Consider the following 17,076-nt stretch of genomic DNA (forward strand, 5'->3'; position numbering starts at 1 on the left):
CGTATTTTCAGCACTTTTTAAAGTCATTTTCTTGTTTGTATTGATATGAAGTTTTCATAAATGTTTTCTACAGTTAGGGCATACTTCGGAGCAAATCATTATAATCTGAGGGGATTTTGTGTTATTGCGTGACAGCATACTGGATATTCCCTGGGACTAATGGCCGTTAAAAAAGTGATAACTGCACTCCAGTTACCACGGTTACTGTACCTTAACAAATGGACAAAATGCTCAGTGTGTACACGTGTGTGTTGGACAAAAACTGCTGATCTGAAAAGCTGGGTTCACTTAAATTAACGCTGCAGCAGAGATCAGATGGGTGAGGTGAGAGGTAGAGTAGCATGAAAAGGAGAGATGGAAAGAGATCAGTTAAAGAGCAGTGTCCTGGAAAAGTGCTGCACTGTGAAAAACGGTGACACCATTCAGAAATCGGAAGAGAAATGACTCTCACGTCAGCTCTTTGTTGGAGTTAGTTTGGCATCAAACAAAATGAAAATAAATTTTGTATGAAATGCTTGGTGTTTCAACCATTTAACCTTTACTTTTGGATTACTTTTTAACTGTTTAATCTATCTATATCTATTTCATCCATTTTTAGGATTTATTTCTTAATAAATTACTATTTCTTCTTTACTTTTAGTAAAGAAGAAATAGTAGTCTACCTTTAAAAGTAGCTAACTATTTGAACATTTTATTCATTTAGCCTCCTGTGTGGACTACTTGTTTAATTTCTATGCACTTTCAATTACGACGCAGGTTTTACAGCTGACTGTAAGAGTTCAACTTTACAGCAGAAATCAAAATGTTTACAGCTTAATAATAAAAAACAGTTTAAGTCTATAGCTGCTTTTGTGACAGCTGTACAGAGGTTGAATTTTTATATAGATTGACCATTTAAATGTTATAAAGGCTTGACATTATGCATAGTTGAGGGTTTAGACTTAAAACAATACAGAATGACAGTCAAGCAGCTGCAAGCAACAATATTCTTCTCATGTGAATTACACATCAGATTTTAACATGTTTTCTTATGAATTATTTAGTTATATATGTACCTGTATATTCAAAGTGTATTATATAAACCATATTTTTCTCCCTTTTTTGTTCCATTTATGGGTCAAATAACATATGCAAAGTCAAGGGCGTCGCATTTACAGCCCCTCTGTAATGTACCGTTCATGTATAAGCTAAGTTGCACAGAACAACATTAAATCTATAGTTTGACAGCTGGCCGGCTTGTCCTCTCCTGCCTTTTCCCCCAGACACACCAGGGTCACATCTGTCACCTTTATGCTCCAGTCAACCTTGTATTGACAGGTTGGGGCACCTGGTAACTATCACACACACTCACACACACACACGCACACACACAAACCAGAGAGGGCTCAGTAAATACACGTTCTGTCGATAGCTGTCCACCATTGCAGAAGGTTCAGTGTTTTGCTGACATGCTGACTTCAGGAATCAGTGCTTCACTTCTGCTGAGATAAAGAATTTGTGCCGGTTAAATCTTATCATAGTCTATTACGTGTCTGCGTGTTCATCCAGTGGTAGTACATAAAAAAGTAACAGCACCGTGCTCTGTCTTCAGAGGCTGCTGACAGTTGGAAGGTGATGTTATTTTCACCTGGTTTTACCTCTTCGTTGGCCGATGGCAAATTTGGGCACATGCACTCTCAAACACACAGATACACACACACACAGACACACACACACATGCCTCCAATGGAACAAAAGCGCATTAGTGCTGGCGAGCACATTTCCTCTTGTGTCAGACTGAGGACGGAGGCTTTCTCGTACACACCAAGACGCACAATAACCAGAATGTCCATTAACAGACTGTGACCCTGCATGTGGATTCAACCTTTTTCCACTTCAGATAGATCCACTGACCAGAGTGAAGCCTTAAAAGGGGTTTTATTTCAAATGTGTGTGTGTGTTAACTCACCAAAAAACACAGACAAACATTAATCAATTTTTAAACAGGACAAATGCACATTGTATTTTAGAGCATTCATAAGACCTCGCACACTCACAAAACACACAGAACAGCTTGTCTTCTGATGTTTGATCATCACATGATTAAAACAAGTTTGGGAAAGGTTCAAAATGTTGAGGTCATCCAGATAAAACACATCACAAATGACACATTAGTGTCATTATACCAACTTTTGAGAAATGTAAAAATACTTGCACAACTTTCTGCCAACCCTGTCTGCCCCCTCTGACTGCTCAACACCTCATTTTAATGCCGTCCTGTCAGGACTCAGCCGAGTCTTTTAACACTGTCAGTTATCCCGTCCACAAAAGCAATACAGTTATTTCTCTTCCACTAATAGTTTCTCCACATTTATCTTACTGAGAGAGTGGTTCAACTATATTTATCCTTAAGTGCAGAACTTCTGCTGAATTGTTTTCTGTTTTTGATATGATGACTCTGATCTGTTTTCACCCTGGTCGCATACCATCCTTTAAAATGTACGGAAAAATTATAAAATATAAATACTGAGACTTGCAGAAAGAGACATTTGACATTAAGTCAATTTATTCAGTCATCATGAATTTTTCCTGTTTTTTTCTGTGTTGACACAAAAATGTGAATTATTTTTATTCAGTTACATGAACACAATATCTAAAAAACTCATTTAGGGAATTTCCTTAAATTTGGCACAAATGTACGCCTCGACTCAAAATGAACTGTTTGAATTGTAGTCAAAGCTCACTGTGACCTCACAAAAACATGTTTTTGGCTACAAATCAAGAATAAATGAAATAACAAAATGAAAAAGTACATTTTCCCAATTGATCTTGTTATATGCCAAATAAAAGTAAAAAAAAAATCATACAAACTTAAAGAACCATATCTGTGGATTGTCATGTTTAAGTCAAATCTATGCACGTCTGTTAGAGCCAGTCATTTTCAATAGCATGCAGCCTTATTTTGACTTTTGGAATATTTGCTAGAAAAGCTTACATTTTCAAATGTTTACATGATACAGCCACCTTACAGTCCACTGCACACATTTAAAAGTATGGTAGTTATAATTCTGCTAAGAAAACAAACTGGGCTTATGTCCACTGCAGAGGTGTGATTTAATTTTAAGGGATAGTTTGCTGATTTTCAACCAGGTCTGCATTTCCACAGTGGGGAGAAAGTGTTTGGTGTAAAGGTGCCCCTCCATGCCAGCAGCTCCCAGAGCTTTCTGCCCATCTGCCAACTGAAATCTGTCAGATGATGTGAATCTGGTGGATTTTTGATCAAGGCAAAAGTTCACAGAGTTTCCAACGCTGCTGTCGCCGCAGTGACACAGACCTGATTGAAAATTGGCTCAGTATCCCTTTAATGAAAACCATTCAAGATGTACAACATTTTTAATTACGATGCATTAGTTCTGTTGAGCAGGTTTCAAGTCTGTGCAAGTTGATTTTGCTAGTATACTAAAATTAAGGGAAACCAATGGGCCCCTGGAAGCATTTTAAAAATGACAGCATCAGTTGCATGATTGTCAGTAAAGCAATGTTTATGCACACAGGATTTACTGGTCTGACTGTACAAAAACCATTGGTATGGTCCTTTAAGTGACAAGATGTAGAAACTGAGTAACATTTGAATGAGGGAACAGCACTGACCAAACACTTAAAATCCAGAGATTTTTATTCAACATGTAATAGACTACAGTCGGTGTCACAGCTACTGATAATACTGTATGTAACCTTGGTGATGCTACAAGTGAGAGGTGATACTGCACACATAGAAAATAAGAAAAGAACCAAACAAGTGGGAGAAAGACAGAAAGAGAAAGCGAGTGGAGATGCACATTCTTTAAAATAAGACAATGCATTAAAATTACAACACTGCTGGGGAGGTGGATGGTTGAGATGAGGCACAAAGCTCTGAGGCAGAACATGAAAAGGACCGAGCGAGTGACGATGCATTAATTTTTTCATGAAGAGAAAATGTGGATGGGACCAATTGTCCTTGCGTTGTTACAATAGAGCTTGGTTTGAGAGAGGAGAAATTATGGTCCATTGTACTGTGCCAACATGAACAATTGGTATAATGTCTTATAATGTCTTATTTTGCACATCAATAGTGCTGCAGAGGAGAGCAGACCTTGTGGTCTTATAGTAACTATTATGTGTAATGAACCTTCGTGCCTCTATTGCACATTGAGTCTATGAAGAGCTTCAACTGATCCATCAGTGGCACAGCCAGTTCAACATGAAACAAAGACAACAAATTAACAGAATTTTTCACCAGCTTTGTGGTTTGGGGTTGATCTTTACATTGAGAAAACCAGCCAGCATCAGTCTTGAATGTTGTGCACTGCACGGGCATCTTGGCTCCATGATAACGTCATCTGATTTCACAAATTTGATCATAAAAAGTATATCAAGACCACCACGCCTGTGATGATGGTGAGGTTAGATGGAGGCATCGTCTGCTAAAAACAGAAGTCATGCATAGAAAAAGTGTCCAAGTATGATTCTGTTTGTTTGAGGTCCAGTTTTGCAAACAGAACCAATGCATCTGGCTGCACTGACCAGACCGGTTATATATTGGACAAATCAGAGCCAGGTGCAGCGTCACAGTTATAGTTTCCATGAGTATTAATTATTCTCCTTTTTTTTCATGTCACAAAAATCCTAGAAATCTCCGTACCTGCAGGAAAAAAAAACACAAAAAGTAAATGGAACTATGAATGAAGAGTGTACTCCATAAAATCATGTGGTTCGTTTGAAATGAGGAGAAATATTTAAGAAGTTAGCATGAGCAGAAACAATTACCATAGGGCTGGCTATGATGTAAATGTTATCAGGTCTGATTTTGTATAGCAATACTGATTTTCATTAATTACTGTGATTAAAACAAAGAAACGTCCATCAGATTCAGGCTGCCATAAACACTATGTCTTAAACAAAAAGTTGCTTTTGAACACAGCAAGATAACAGCCGATGGCGAACTAGCATGAACGTTCTGCAGCTGCATGAGCGGAAATAACTCTCCTCACCAGCAGGCACCGATGTTGAAAGTACTGAGGATATTTTGCAGGGTGAGAATTTAAATTCAGGAACCAATAAGCAGAATCACATTTTAATAAATGCCCAGTTTGTGAGAATTCAAAGCCACTCTAAATCAGAGCGTTTTGTTTTCCATATCTTTACGCCATAGTGATGGGCTGAACAAAGACAGAAGCACAACAGAAAAGAAGAAAAATATGGCATAGTACTCATAAACTTCGAATGTCATCAGTTAAAATCAAATAAAACGGAAATGCAGAGCATCTCTGTGTAGAGGAATGGGGTCGAGTCATTTCTCGGGAATACAGAAAACACTTCTTTCTTTTATATTTTAGAAATTTAACTGACAATCTTTGCTGAGCTAAAATTTGTCATGTATTTAAATGAGTGTTTTAATGAGTGTGTAGTGACTCACTCTGTGTCATCAGCAGTGGGTGTGTTGTAGCTCTGGAACAGCGGCTGCATGAAGAGCCCCAGAGTTCCCACCACACACACCAGGATGAAGATCCACAGGAACAGACGGTCTATCACCATGGCTACGTACTTCCAGTCTTCTATGATCTGAAACCAGACCAACAAGGTTAGATTACCACAGGTGTTTAAGACTGATTACATCATGATTATAGAGTTTGTGTGTAGGATCAGACCTAAAACACTGTTTTACCTCTTTCACTCACAACAACATGAGCTCTGTGAGGACTGTTTAAAGCCTTTGGGAACCCAAATCCCACAAAACTCTCTTAATACATAATTTAGGGTCTTACATGCACAATAAAAATCGTAAAAAAAATTATCAGACATGAGCCTAAATCCAAATTTGAAATATTATTATTTTAGTTTTTTCACAGTTCCCTGAAGCTGGGTTGATTTGGGGATTGTTATCCCCAAATGATATTAGATAATATGGATAAAGCTAATCAAAAATTCAAAGTCAGCTGTCAGTTGATGCTAATTTCACATGCCAAACTGAATTCCCTCTACGCTCCTTCCAATACGGTGCGTTCCTAAACACTCGCTCTGAGTGCCGGAGCGTACAATGGCACAAACAGGGCTGTTCGTAAATTCGGAGTGCTGTTGAAGTGTACTGGTGTTCGGTTATCCAGAGCACTGCACTCTGGGAGTTTCACTCTGGGCACTCTGTCTGGGGAGCAGGAAAGTGCCAAACAGAGTGAATGTGTAATGAACTTAACCGTTTGTAAATTCTTGGAGAAACCGAACGCTCCAAAGCTTCAAACAACAGCTCTCTCATTTTCGTGCAGAGCATCAGATTGGATTTACGAATGCACCCAGAGTCAGAGGGCTCGAATAGATGCGTAAAGCTGCACCACACCGACTCCGCTTTGCTCCATGGCTGGCGTGGAGATGAGAGACGGTTGCAGTTTGTCATATTGGCCGAAATAAGCATGTTGGCTGATTCCAATATTTCATTTTAAAGCCAATATCTACCGATACCACTGACATGCCCATAATATCGTGCATAGTTCAAACCGAAAACCCTCTCACTGTGAGGCGACAGTTCTTATCGCTGCACCACTGTGCCAGATACGTAGGGCTGAAGTTAAAACGACGCTCTGCTTTTCAAGAGTTTGCAAAGTGTTCTTTTAGGCTTTCCATAACTACAAATACAAGACAAGTGTAAGGAATGGATTAAAATGTTTTTCTGCTCTAACGTCAACTGTAATCGTCAGCATGTCTGATAACTAGCTCGCTGACTGTAGTTGTATCTAGCATTACTTCAAAAGTCCCGGAGCATGTCATTATTTTACTATATTAGTTTGTGGTGTTATAGATTACATAAACACATCAGTTAGTCCTCATCCTAAAATAATTTTCTCTTGTTTTATTTTTTAAACTTAGAAAACGATATGTTTCTGGACTGCCACTTCAACTTGTCTTCTCAGATTCAGTCAACTTAAATTTTTAGGAAGCCCGGACACTAACTGTTTTTTTTTTAAGTTAAAACAATTCGTTTCTTTTTAAAGTGCAAATGAGTGAATGAATCTCATCTACAGCCGGTGGAGATATGAAGCTGAAAAGCTACAAATAAACAGCACAAAACAAATACAGTGAAATCTAACCAGCAAAGTACTGTTAACCAAGTTAAAATAATTACTTTAATTAGTAACAAATAAATGAATTAAATTCCCTCAGTTGTGTTAATGGAACTTAATGACCTTATTTGAAAAAAATCATTTATGTGTTTTCTGATTGAAGTAATTATTATAAGTTGGTTAACAATTCTCTTTTAACGGTGTACTTATAATTCTAAGACTAACCAGCACTACAATGTAATGCAAGAAAAAACAGGCTACTTTATTTCCATGTCTTGTACAAGGATCAATGCTGATGTTTTTGCCCAATACATGTAGTTTTGCCATCACTTTTTGGCACAATATCATATCTAGCATATCATATCTACCATTGGTTGCATATTTAATCCACTTTTATTGGGTTCTCATTTTAATACAAATCAGTTTAAGACAATAAAGTACGCCAGCGAGGGGTTTTTTAACCGACTCATGGAGCTAAATCTTAAAGCTTACTAGTAGTGATCAGAGGCACTAATTGAATTAACTTCTTTTTTTAACTGCCGCTGTGTCTATGAACCGCTGAGGACACCAAATGCATATCAGGGTATAATTTTAACTGTGCTGCAGCTGCTGATAGGAAGAGAGGCAGCTAGATTAAAGTTGCCAAGAGCAATTAGAGCTGCAAAACTTTTTTGTAATATTTATTAAGTGTGGGAGTTTGGTGGAAGTTTACAAGCCCAGAGCCACAATTCTGGGGTTCGGGTTTGTGTTTGTAAGAGAGTATGTGCAGGGTTTTATGAGGTTATTGGAAATTTTCAGAGGAAATAATAGATGATTGACAGGTTGGAATAACGAAACAGAAAGACATAAGCAAATACTGAATTATTAAAGACATGGCATATTCCATTTGGCCTTTACAACCTCTTTTTTGTACAAATATTTTTGCTCCCTGTTGCATCCTTGTCATCATTCATTTCAATAATTTGCTCTCATAGGTCTCTTCTTCTCTCATTCTGTCCAATTATATATTCTAGAGAAAGCAGAATATCTTGTTTTAGACTGCAACGTGAAATAACTGAAAAGTAATGAAATGTTGGACCACTGCAACTTAGGTGTCTTGTAAACTCATAAAGGTTGGACACTTTGTGTGCATGTCACATAAACAAAGAAAATGACTCAGTCTTTTATCCACTGACCCTATCCCTTCCTGCTCATCAGCACTCATTCATTCTTTTAACCACGGCTTTATCTCTCACCCCTTCATCGTCATCTTCTGTCTTCATGTGTTCAGCGATGTACCTTACTCCATCCACTGCCTCCTCCACATCTGCATCCCACTGAACAGCCAAACGCCTCCGGAAGTCTGAAAACCCTCCACCCCCATCTGGGATGTCGTCCACCTTCCAGCAAAACTTGTGTGCCAAGTCCTCATTGACGTAGAAAGAGTCTGCGTCTGTTCGGATCCCACCGAGTCTGATGTTGGAGTACTGCCTCTTGTCTGTGCTGCTCTGGAAATTGTTTTTCCCCACGGTGCTCGGGTTGGTGTACTTTCTGCGGAGTTTATCGCGGACGTTGGAGGAGCCCGGACGCCTCATGAGGAGGAAGTTGGGGAGGCGAACTAAGAAAAGGCGTTTGACCCAGTCGGGCATGTGGTGGGTGGATGGGGAGCGGTGATGCACGTTGAGGACACACACGGTGGTCACGATGGAGAAAGTGACCAGCACCATCGTGAACATCAAGTATTTACCTTAAAGAGAGAAAAGACGAGATGGCATCATTAACAGATAATATTGCTGCTGCCTTTAGTCACACTGCTCTCAGTGAGTTAATAGTTACTTGGTTTTTGAATAAGGCTGCATCTCAAATAATTGCTGGCAACATGTCCAAAATGGACATGTTGCTCCACATCAGTATGTTTTCACGTCACAAATTCCATCAGATACCAATGCAACAAATTACCCTTTGGTGGCGGTATGAGACGCAGCGGTCAGCAGCATAAAGTCAAGAAAGTGAAGAGCGAGAAAGGCTGCATAGGGCAGGTGGGAGTGGAGGTGAATGGGTCAAACAGACTCCGGACTTTCATCTGGTAAACTACTGTTTGTTATTTTACTGACAACATAACGTGCTGGTATGTGTAATTTTCTATGTGAGTGACATTTGTCAGGTAACCTCATCAGCAAACACTTATTTTAGGAAAACCATTATGTATTTTTTTTCGGAATCCAACCACTGCTGCTTACGCTAAGAGAAGAAGCCTAAAGATGGACTGTGTATTTAACAAGCGGAAACTATACATTTACTGTGAAATCCTCAGTTTATTTTGAAAAGCAATGTATGTAATGAGTGCAAATTGACACTTCATCCCTGAGCATCCAAAAATGACACTTGAGTGATACCTAAAGCATCATATTTTGACATGTACGGCCACTGACCAAGCATTGGAGTGAGAATGTGTTGACAAATCAGGGAAAATTAGAAATAAAGGTCTGTCGCTAACATAATCCCTTTTCAAATAAAGGCCTCTGTTGTACAAGCACAATTTGAGAACTTGAGGAATTTATCAAAGACACTCACAGACAGGCAAACATTGACCAACGGATTGACCATCCACTTGGTGTGTCTGGACCCAAAGTGGAAAAAATGCTATGGGTTGTTTGTTTTTCTTTTAACAAAGCAGGATTCAGCAACAGTGCTCTCGTAAAATAGTGTCTGAAGAAATTTGTTTTAGTGAAATATTTGCACATGGGTAGGCGAGCTCAGGCATTAAAATGGCTAAATCCCTTCAAAAGAAGACACCACATAAAACATTTTAAGACATTTTACCATATAGGCTGCTTTCTCATAGGCTGTTGTTTCACAACAGCCCTAAAACAAGTGTGGAGATAAGTCTGGCTATGAGAGACTATTTTCATGTAGCAATGAGGATTTGAAAAAAGTAACACACAGGAATTGTTTATCATAACTTAGCAAAGATTTTGACTTATCAATAATGCATGACTCATCTGTAGGTTATGGTTCAGACTTCTAACTACGTACACGTCCACATAAACACATAGATTTGACTGACCTATGAGTGGCACAGCGAGAGAGGTGGGTGGAACTATCTTGGATATCAGCAGCAGGAACACAGTGAGCGCCAGCAGCACTGAGATGCAAAGCGTCATCTTCTCCCCGCAATCCGACGGCAGGTAGAACACCAGGATGGCCAGCGACGTGATCAGCACACACGGAATGATCAGATTAATGGTGTAAAACAGCGGCTTCCTCTTGATCACAAAGTCATAGGTGATATCCAAGTAGGTGATGTCATTGGGGTCCTCGTTTTTGCGAGCTGGGAGCGAGACGATGTCCCACTCTCCGCTTGGAGTGAAGTCGTCACGGCTGGCAAAGTCGCTCGTGAGGATTAGATCCACTTCTGTGTGGTCGTAGGTCCAGGAGCGGAACTTGAGGGTGCAGTTCTGCTGGTCGAAGGGGAAGTTCTGCACCTCGATGGCGCAGGCCGACTTGTAGATGGCCGGGGGAAGCCAGAAGATGTCTCCTGTGTTGGAGACCACAGCATTGCAATAGAAGGAAACCTCGTACACGCCATCAGCACTGTGAAGAGGTCGTAGGTGAGGTGTAAAATTAGACAGTATGGATTCAGAGTCTACAATTACAATTAACACTTTCAGATGGGGAAGGCAGTTTGACTTTGGCATTCAAGTGCAAAAATCCCATTTAAACTTTGAGAATACTGTAGTGGTCTGAGAAAGAAACAGGCTTCTGCACCTCCTCTGCGCACTTTTTCAGACTCTTGAAAATCCACACTGTGACGAGAGACTCTGGCCAGTCACAGGTCATTTCAGAGAGGTGTTCCTAATGATTGTTCTACAACAACATGTTCGTGAACGTCACCTCAGATGGTAAAAGTATGATTCAATGGAGAATCCTGCAGAAAGTTACTATTGCAACATTGGCACCAACTGCCTACACTGCAAAGCAACCCAAAAAAGGATGACTGACTTCTCAAAAAAGAGAGTCTAAAAAAGGGTCTGACAATAAACCAAAACAAAACACGTCAATACTGGCAAAGTGCTTCTGAAATGGAGAACAAATGTTGTTAATACTTTTGCCTTCTGCTAACCTTCTGCTCACAGCTGCAGCTTCAAGTTTACGTTTATGTAGCTGACATTAGCAAGAGCCTTAAATCACAGTGTTTCCTCCAACCCACTCCACGATGCTACAAACCACCTCATATGGGTGGGAGTTGGCAGCAGCTCCAGATATGGACCTCCAGTCAGTGGTAGCAGCAACCTGAAACCGGCTGGCACAAACCCCATCTCTGGGGGACCGGTTAGCTCCCTGTTGGATCAGCAAACTTTCTGTTGCTGCTGTTACACAGGTTAGACCTAGCACTGCCACATGGCCACCAGCCTGCTGTGACACCTGGCGCTGAAGGCTTTTCACTGCCACTGACCAAATTTGAGCCAATACCACCAGCAACCAAAGAGCTGTCTCCCAAGCTGCTGCCCACCATCCTCACAGGGAAGCAGTCCACAGCTTTAGGGTGAGGCGCAGGGAGCGTGGGGTGGCTAGTTAGCTAATTCTTGTCTCATTTGTCGTCTGATAAACAAAAAGAAAAAGAGTGCGGCAAGGAAATAAATCACTTTATGAACAATGGGTTACTGTATGAATCATGTGCATATATCTGTGGTTGTCTGATGTGAGGGGCTCATGACAGAGAGGGGAGAGCTGCAGAATGAGGGTGTAATTTCAAATTCTGCGTTTTTTTGTTTGTTTGTTTGTTTGTTTTGCTTTTTTGCCTTTTTAAGATTTCTACCAACCTAAGTTTAAAATTAGGCATACTTGAAGTCATCTAACTTTGAGGAAGCACTGTAGCGCTCTCTCTCTCTTTCTCTTTCTCTCTGTGTTAGTTGCAGTGATAATAATCTGACAAATCTACACTCTCCCCAGTGATCGTCTGAAGCGATACTAAAGCAGACATTGATTAAGCACTTACTAATCCCCTCCACCTCAGCAAAAAAAAAAAAACAGGCTTAGAAGAGAGAGAATGCAGAACATTTTAATTACAAAATCCCTATTTAAAGACGTGCTTATTTTAGCAGCAGATCTTCTGCTTGTAACGCTCTGTTGGTGATGCTGGAAAACCTCTTAATACTGAAGAATGAATGTACTGTAAATCCATTATTACCATACTGTAATCCATGAATGTGAGGCTAACACACACACACACACACACACACACACACACACACACACACACACATACAAACTGTAAATGTAGTAGCATTTTTACTTGAATTTAGTAATAGAACTACATTACCTAAATGTCAAACTGGTCTTTTGTTTGGTGTGATGACGTGCTCATACTTACTTGTTGTAGAGCACTATATCAGGGAGCCAGATATGTTTGGATGGTATTCGTAGTTTCTTTATGCCTTCGTACTTTTCTGGGTCCCATCTCAGCCTGTAGTCATTCCACTCCTGCAGGGAGAGCGTTTAAAAACCATCAACATACTGTATACACTGCATATTGAACACTGTATGGGCATTTGAAAAGATTGTATTGTACCTGAAACAGCCACAAGTTGGTCGTCATTATCTGTTCTCTCTCATTCTGCAAGAAAACAATAGTTAGCTCATCACACAGTGAGCATCACATCCATATGTGTATATATTTATATATATTTATAATGTTGTTGTCACAGCCTGGCTCTAAAGTTGGACACAAAAGTGGGAAACAGACAGGTAAACTAAAAAAATAAGTAATGTATTAACCAAAAAAAAGTAATCAAAACAAGTCACACATAAACAGGAGAACTTTCTAGAGTCAGTAGTGTGGTGAGTGGATGAGTGAAAATGTGCTATCTGGGTGTCGTGGTGTAAAAACAAGGAAAAGGGAAACAAAACGCTCAAAGCAAAGAATTATGGTGATGAGGTCTGCATACACCAGACTGACTGCTGGACCCAGGTCTGCAGTCTGGAATGGGGAAAGCACAGACACAGCAAAGAAACCAACCAAAGGGACCGTCACAATGACGACTGGCAGTGATTTTAGCACAACACGCTGAAGGTCAAACCAAAATATCAGAGCACACCTTTAGGGCAATAACAGACATTTTCGAGAAAAATCACCTCTCTTCCAACACCTTCACAAAATGTCACAAACTTAGACTTAAAATGGAGCTGAATTTATTTCATTGTGCAGGAGTTTGACAGTTCAGGGTGTGCACCCGAAATAAATTTGGTGGCTACAGAATGAAACTGTGAGACTACTGTGTGTCTGATGGCTTTGGGGTTGCTGGGAAGCACTTTTGACGGAGCTAGGCTGAGTAACAGAAAGTGTTATGACAAGTATGTCTATATATCTATACCATTACATGAAATAGCAAATCATGTTTCAAGGTATAATGAGGTGAGGACTCTTAAAATGCCTGTGATATTTCTTCACTTTGTTCATATCTTGCTTGTCGGCACTACAGTTTTCCACAGTGAAGCTTTTGAAAACCTTCATTGCAGTGAATCAAGTGTGTTATGTCCCTGACACACCAAGCTAACGGTCAGCCGTCAGTCAATGTCGGGCCGTCAGTCAGCGTCTGTCGAAACAGTTTTTGTGGTGTGTCCCACATCGTGGCTAGTCGGCCCGTGTATGCTTTATTTTTTGGCTCTATTCAGCATGTTGATTGTTTCAGGGCCGGCAGAGTTTATCTGTGAAAACACTCTGATTGGTTGTTCAGCTCAGTGCACAAGAACAGAAATGCTTGTTATAAAAAGAAAACAAACAGCTTAAGTCAGGAGGGCGTGAAATCGAAACAGACTTGTTATATTAGATGAGATTACATTTTTAGCCATTGAAACGTTATTGTAAACACACAGTAAATATCATTTGTTCTATCAACATCAGGTTGTGTTGTTAATGTGCTAACTTGCTGACCTGCATTTTAAATCTGTCCTGTCGGTCCTCTGGCTTCTCTTTTTGAACGTCGAATACAAACTACTGCCGCCTGCTGGTATGGAGAGTTATTTCCTCTCACACAAGCGCAGAATGTACATACAAGTCGCCCGTTGGCTGTAGTCTTTGCGGCATATCCGAGCACAACTGTCTGGCCGACATACATGCAACATGATGCGACACAACAGCCGTCCATCGCCAGCACTGTTTTTTTTTATGTCCATTTGGTGTGTGTTGGCTTTTAGAGTGCTAATAACACAGTTAGGGACTCCATTTAGTGTTCAAATAACATATATAATCCAGAGATGGATTATTTATAATACAGAAATCCAAAGTTATTCATCCATCTATTTTCTAAGTTGCTTATTCTGTTCAAGGTTGTGGGAAAGATGCAGCCTATCCCTGCATGTGTTGGGTGTGAGGCAGCGAGGTGGTGAGGTGGCGAGGTGGTGAGGTGGCGAGGTGGCGAGGCGGCGTACATCCTGATTAGTCACCTGTCCATCACTGGACTAAATCGAAGAGACAGACCAGCAGATTCAGGGTGCATCCCAAGTCTCTTATTTGATATTTTCTCGCTCTGGTCTGATCTTGAAGACCCTCTAAAAGCTCTTATTTCTGCTCGAGAAGCGAGGAGCCATGAGTGAAGGTACAAGAGAGCAGCCATGGAAGTCTTTTACCTGTCAGTTATTGATTGGACACTGCAGCTGATCGGACCGATCTGATTCATCACAACAATGCTGGAGTTTCATACCAGAGTGAAGTCAGTTAACAGATTAACCTCAAGAGTATTACTCCCGAGATGTTTACCAGTTCGCCGCCAAGTTAAAAATCAGAAAAAAAGGACTGCAAACAACTTTCTCCATTTATTAGAGATATTTTTCTTTTTGTAATATATTATTTCCCTCATTAACTTTCATTATGGAAACAATTAATGTCAGAGAGAGTCTGTCTGTCAGCAAGGCACACTTTTTACATTAATTATCATTACCATTCAGTCACATGCGGGACTGATAATTCCCGAGCGTCCAGTATGATGAGCTGCATAATTTCAATTTTCCCAGAAACATTTAGCCTAATAAATTATTTCCAGTGTTGAGAAGACACCATATTCATATTCTGGGTTATTAAATGATGAATTCACAATCAGTATAAAAAAAACAAAAAACAGAAGCAAATAATGAATAAATAATGTAAACGCATTCTGTGCCTCTGAGCGAAACACAATAACATAAATACAGACTGCAGGTTGTTATTCATGTGCAGGTGTTTGTTAAACAGAAATAACTGCTGCTCTGCCACTGATAACTTTGTGCCTCTATTAGTATTAGCACAGTGCTCATGTGTACAGAAACAAAAACTCCATCAAAAGTCTCTACAGCATCCAGCTGTGATCAGAAACAGACATTGCTTCACAGCACTTTGGAGGAAAGGACTCATTTCTTTAAAAACACTTTTCCTTGTTTCCTTGCTCCTTCTATGATTTTCTTATGTCTTTCCACATGTCTCCGGTGGTAGTGACGAAGACACAACTGACTGCAATATGGATGCAATTTAAGAGACTTGAGGTGCACCCTTAGACTTTTTTACACCCACAGGCAATTCAAAGTTGCAGGTTCACCTAACCTGCATTATCATAAAGTTTTTATTATAACACATGAAAATGTAATATTTATTCAGTGTTGTAATATTTATGAAGCTGTATAAAGACGCTACACTGAAGCTGTTGCAGTGTATGTTGTGTAATTGTAAAGTCACAGCATACTGGGACATTTGAATGACGTTATCAGTAACACTTGTGTGCTGTTCCCATTGTGAAAAAATGTCCTGAGCGCAATGCTTGGTTTCATGCAATGTCACCAAACTCGAAACTAATAGCATTAATATGGTAATTGTCAGGGTGTCCTGTCCTGATGGAGGCCTCAAACAAGCACCGCTGGTACAGATCCACACAGTCATGAGAAGAGCACTAATCAGGCTACGTAAGTGAAATCAACTGTGTGGGGGATTATGATACAAAAAAAAGTATACAATAATCATGCGGTCTTTAAAGGCTTCAAGGGATAGTTCGGATTTTTTGAAGTGGGGTTATGTGCGGTGCTTTTCCGTAGTCTGTCTATTACATACAGAAGATGTCTGCATTGCCCAGTTTGGGGAGGCAGCTGGAGGGCATATACAGAAGCTAAACAATGTACTGCTGTGGATGGGGCATTATCAGTTATCATCATTATCAGTTTAAATGTATAATATATTTAGAGTATTTTCATCACTTTACCCCTGCTCCAACGTGGAAGCCGTTAACAGCAGCTCCCCATCTATGCTCTCATCAAAGCCACCAGACTCTCAAATATTGCTGCCTGATGGCAAGATAAAGCAGTGAAAATATTCTAAATATAGTGTACACTTAGACTGATGTAGATTTTTTTTAGGTAGGACTCTTTAAGGTCACTAAAATACATTTGTTGCTGACAAGAGTACATTGCTTAGCTTTTGTGTTGGATTTCAGCCTGCTTTTCCAAATTAGGGGTAAGCCAAGTGACAGTTTCTGCAGCTAATACACTGACAGCAGTCCACTTGAAAAGATCCAATCTATATCCCTTTAAAGTAATGTAAAATTTTGCTACATATTACAAGTTTGTTATGATTTTTTACAGAGCTGTGATTGCTAGAAGCTTTAAAACATATGAATCCATGTTGTCACAATCATGATAATATAAAAAAAGGGATATTGGTTATTAACAATTTGTCCTGATAAGGATGTTAGTGTAATAGGTAATGTAGAAATAATTAGCAATTATTTGCAGACCCGCAAAGTGTCTCTGATACATGATCATCTGTATTTTTGCATGTGTACAAATGTGTGTTTTTACATATAAATATACTTACGACGCTGATGAGCTGCGACAGAGACACCTGTATGGAGATGGTGACCTGTTGGCTCTTATTGACAGCTGGCCTGATCAGTTTGTTGTAGCGCTCTGGACCCAACAGGTAGTTCACCAGCCGCTCCTCTGCATTCTCTGCCCTGCTGCCTGCAGACCATTCACAACACAGAGAGAGAAAAAACGTTTTATT

At 39.9% G+C, this 17,076-nt stretch overlaps 1 protein-coding gene across 4 annotated transcripts in view; it reads right to left on the minus strand.

Moving 5' to 3' along the window:
• Window positions 1-1,906: 1,906 nt before the first annotated feature.
• chrnb5a (cholinergic receptor, nicotinic, beta 5a) overlaps window positions 1,907-17,076 on the minus strand; it is a 35,307-nt gene continuing 20,137 nt past the window's right edge. For all 4 annotated transcript variants that reach the window (XM_088073547.1, XM_088073554.1, XM_088073536.1 and 1 more), the window contains 7 exons: window positions 16,888-17,033; window positions 12,625-12,669; window positions 12,427-12,536; window positions 10,120-10,646; window positions 8,309-8,799; window positions 5,438-5,583; window positions 1,907-4,663 (listed from right to left, as the gene is read on the minus strand). In XM_088073547.1, the coding sequence (XP_087929673.1) occupies window positions 4,648-4,663; window positions 5,438-5,583; window positions 8,309-8,799; window positions 10,120-10,646; window positions 12,427-12,536; window positions 12,625-12,669; window positions 16,888-17,033 (1,481 nt within the window). In that variant the 3' untranslated portion in view covers window positions 1,907-4,647. The remainder of the gene's footprint in view (window positions 4,664-5,437; window positions 5,584-8,308; window positions 8,800-10,119; window positions 10,647-12,426; window positions 12,537-12,624; window positions 12,670-16,887; window positions 17,034-17,076) is intronic.

The sequence above is a fragment of the Plectropomus leopardus genome, chromosome 3, assembly GCF_026936395.1.
Source record: "Plectropomus leopardus strain MGB_pleo_1.0 chromosome 3, ASM2693639v1, whole genome shotgun sequence".
In the NCBI taxonomy this organism is placed as follows: domain Eukaryota; kingdom Metazoa; phylum Chordata; class Actinopteri; order Perciformes; family Serranidae; genus Plectropomus; species Plectropomus leopardus.